General features: G+C 50.1%; 1 protein-coding gene across 1 annotated transcript; it reads right to left on the reverse strand.

The window, feature by feature from the left end:
• Positions 1-522: 522 nt before the first annotated feature.
• On the reverse strand, positions 523-1,020 carry LOC149775911 (protein CFDP2-like). Its single transcript, XM_089943536.1, has one exon. It carries the CDS (start codon positions 1,018-1,020, stop codon positions 523-525), a length of 498 nt encoding a protein of 165 aa, XP_089799662.1.
• Between the last annotated feature and the right edge of the window lie 1,161 nt (positions 1,021-2,181).

Raw genomic sequence — 2,181 nt, forward strand, 5'->3', positions numbered from 1 at the left:
TCCTTGATAGACGCGGATCTGTTGAGGATACCGTCAAAGTGTTCCGCCCAGCGTTCCAGTATCTTCTCCTTCTCAGTTATAAGAGTGCTGCCATCGGAGCTCAAGAGTGGAACTGTGCCTGATGTTACTGGGCCATAAATATCACGAAGAGTACTATAGAAATTCTTCATGTCCTGTCTGTCGGCAAAGGACTGGATATCATCAGCCTTTCGGCTCATCCATGTGTCCTGCATCTCGCATAGTTTCTTCTGCACAACTTGGCGGACTCTGCTGAAGGCATCTTTCTTTGCAGCGGACTTGGGGTCGATGTATGCACGATGGAGACGATGCTTCTCTAGCAGGGACTGTATTTCTTCACAGTTCTCGTCAAACCAGTATTGTTGCTTTCGCGCAGTGACCCCAAGGGTTTCAGATGCAGTAGAGTACACCAGGTATTTGAAGGCCATCCAGCATTTCTCTACGTCGTTTGTATTAGAGTCTGTGGTTTCTATCTAGCTTGTCAGAGCTTCAGACAGAGCTTGCTCACTTTTGCAGACTTTCAGATTGGAGACACTCAGTCGTTTTACGACTTTCAATTCCCTGTGGGTGTCTGGGAGGTTGAATTCTAAGATTCGTATTGGAAATAAGTAGCCTGTGGTCTGTCCAGCAGTCAGCACCACACATGGCCTCGGTCACTCGGACATCCTGCCTGTCATTCCTACGAACTAAGATGTAGTCGATCTGATTCCAATGCTTAGACCGTAGGTGCATCCAAGTTGTTTTATTACGGTTAGGCAGACGGAAGATGGTGTTTGTGATCAGGATATCATATGTTGCGCACATTCTCAAGAGCAGATGTCCATTACTGTTGCAGTTGCCAATTCCATGTCTACCAATAACTCCCTTCCACGAGATGTGGTTCGCGTCAACTCTGGCGTTAAAAGCACCAAGAATGATCGGCTTGTCTGACTTTGGTACCGAAACAATCAGAGTTTCCAGATCCTGGTAGAATTTGTCTTTGGCTTCCTCCGAGTAGGTCATGGTTGGTGCATAAGCACTAATGAGTGTGGTTTACTTTATTCCATGTAAGGGTAGCTTCAGCATTATAAGCCGGTCATTAATTCCCTTTGGTAAGATGGAGAGCTTATTCATCAAACTCGACTTGACAGTGAATCCAACTCCAGACTCACGACGTTCATCGGTGTCACGTCCACTCCAGAAAAAGGTGTAACCAGCTCCAACTTCAGTCAGTTGGGTCTCATCGGCCAAGCTAGTTTCACACAAGGCTGCTATCTCTATCCTGTAGCGAGCACGTTCTCTCGCAATCAGGGCAGTTCTTCTCTCTGGTCTGTCAGCCTCTGCGCGATTCAGTAGAGTGAGTATGTTCCACGCACCAAGAGTGAGTGGAACCTTTTCGGTTTTCTTTCTATTTCGACCGCAAGAATGGGATTCCCTCCAGCCGCGGTAAAAGCTGGTCGAGGTAGATGAAGCAGGCTTTTTTTAAGGCACCTTTTCTAGCCCCTTCCTCAGGCTATGAAGGTTAGCAGCGCTACCCTGAAGAGGTATGCTTAGTCGCTCAGACGGCTGTCGACATTCATTTCTGCTTCAGATCAATGGAAGACGACCATATGGCCTGAGCCGCCTGCGTGCAGGTCCGCCACTACGGCTGCCAGTGCATCCACGCATCGCCCATCGCCGCAGGACTTGGGCACGGGTGATGACATAAATGACTTGCGGGTGAGTTGGATTAAAGTGAGTAAGAGTTGCTCTGCGTCAGTCTCACTCTCTCGTCCAGGCTCCACTTTGTCCAGCTGCAAGGCGTTGTCAAGATGGCTGAAATGGAGACTGGATGCAGTGACCAACGCGTCCTACGTGTCTTGACGTGCTCTTAGCGCTCCACATCGCTTTGATGGGTCCGCCTTCCTGCCCGTCGATTAGCTGGTGGTTCTTCCGCCTAGTCCGCCGGTTCCAGTCTTCACATGCAATGGGTGACAATCCCTGACTCACCGGGGGTTTGAGACCCGTCGGTTACCCTCAACCTGGTTTGGCCGGCCAGTTGAAGCCGTTGCCCGTGGTGTGGTCGCTGTGCATACTACAGCTTCTTGGAGCCACAGGTGAGAGCTGAGCGCCAAGTGGAGACCAAAGGTGGACTGCCTACCACCAAAGGAGTACGACTGCTACCCCCACCAGAGGTACTATCCC

Source organism: Sinohyriopsis cumingii, chromosome 19, assembly GCF_028554795.1.
Source record: "Sinohyriopsis cumingii isolate HCF-2022 chromosome 19, ASM2855479v2, whole genome shotgun sequence".
Classification (NCBI taxonomy): domain Eukaryota; kingdom Metazoa; phylum Mollusca; class Bivalvia; order Unionida; family Unionidae; genus Sinohyriopsis; species Sinohyriopsis cumingii.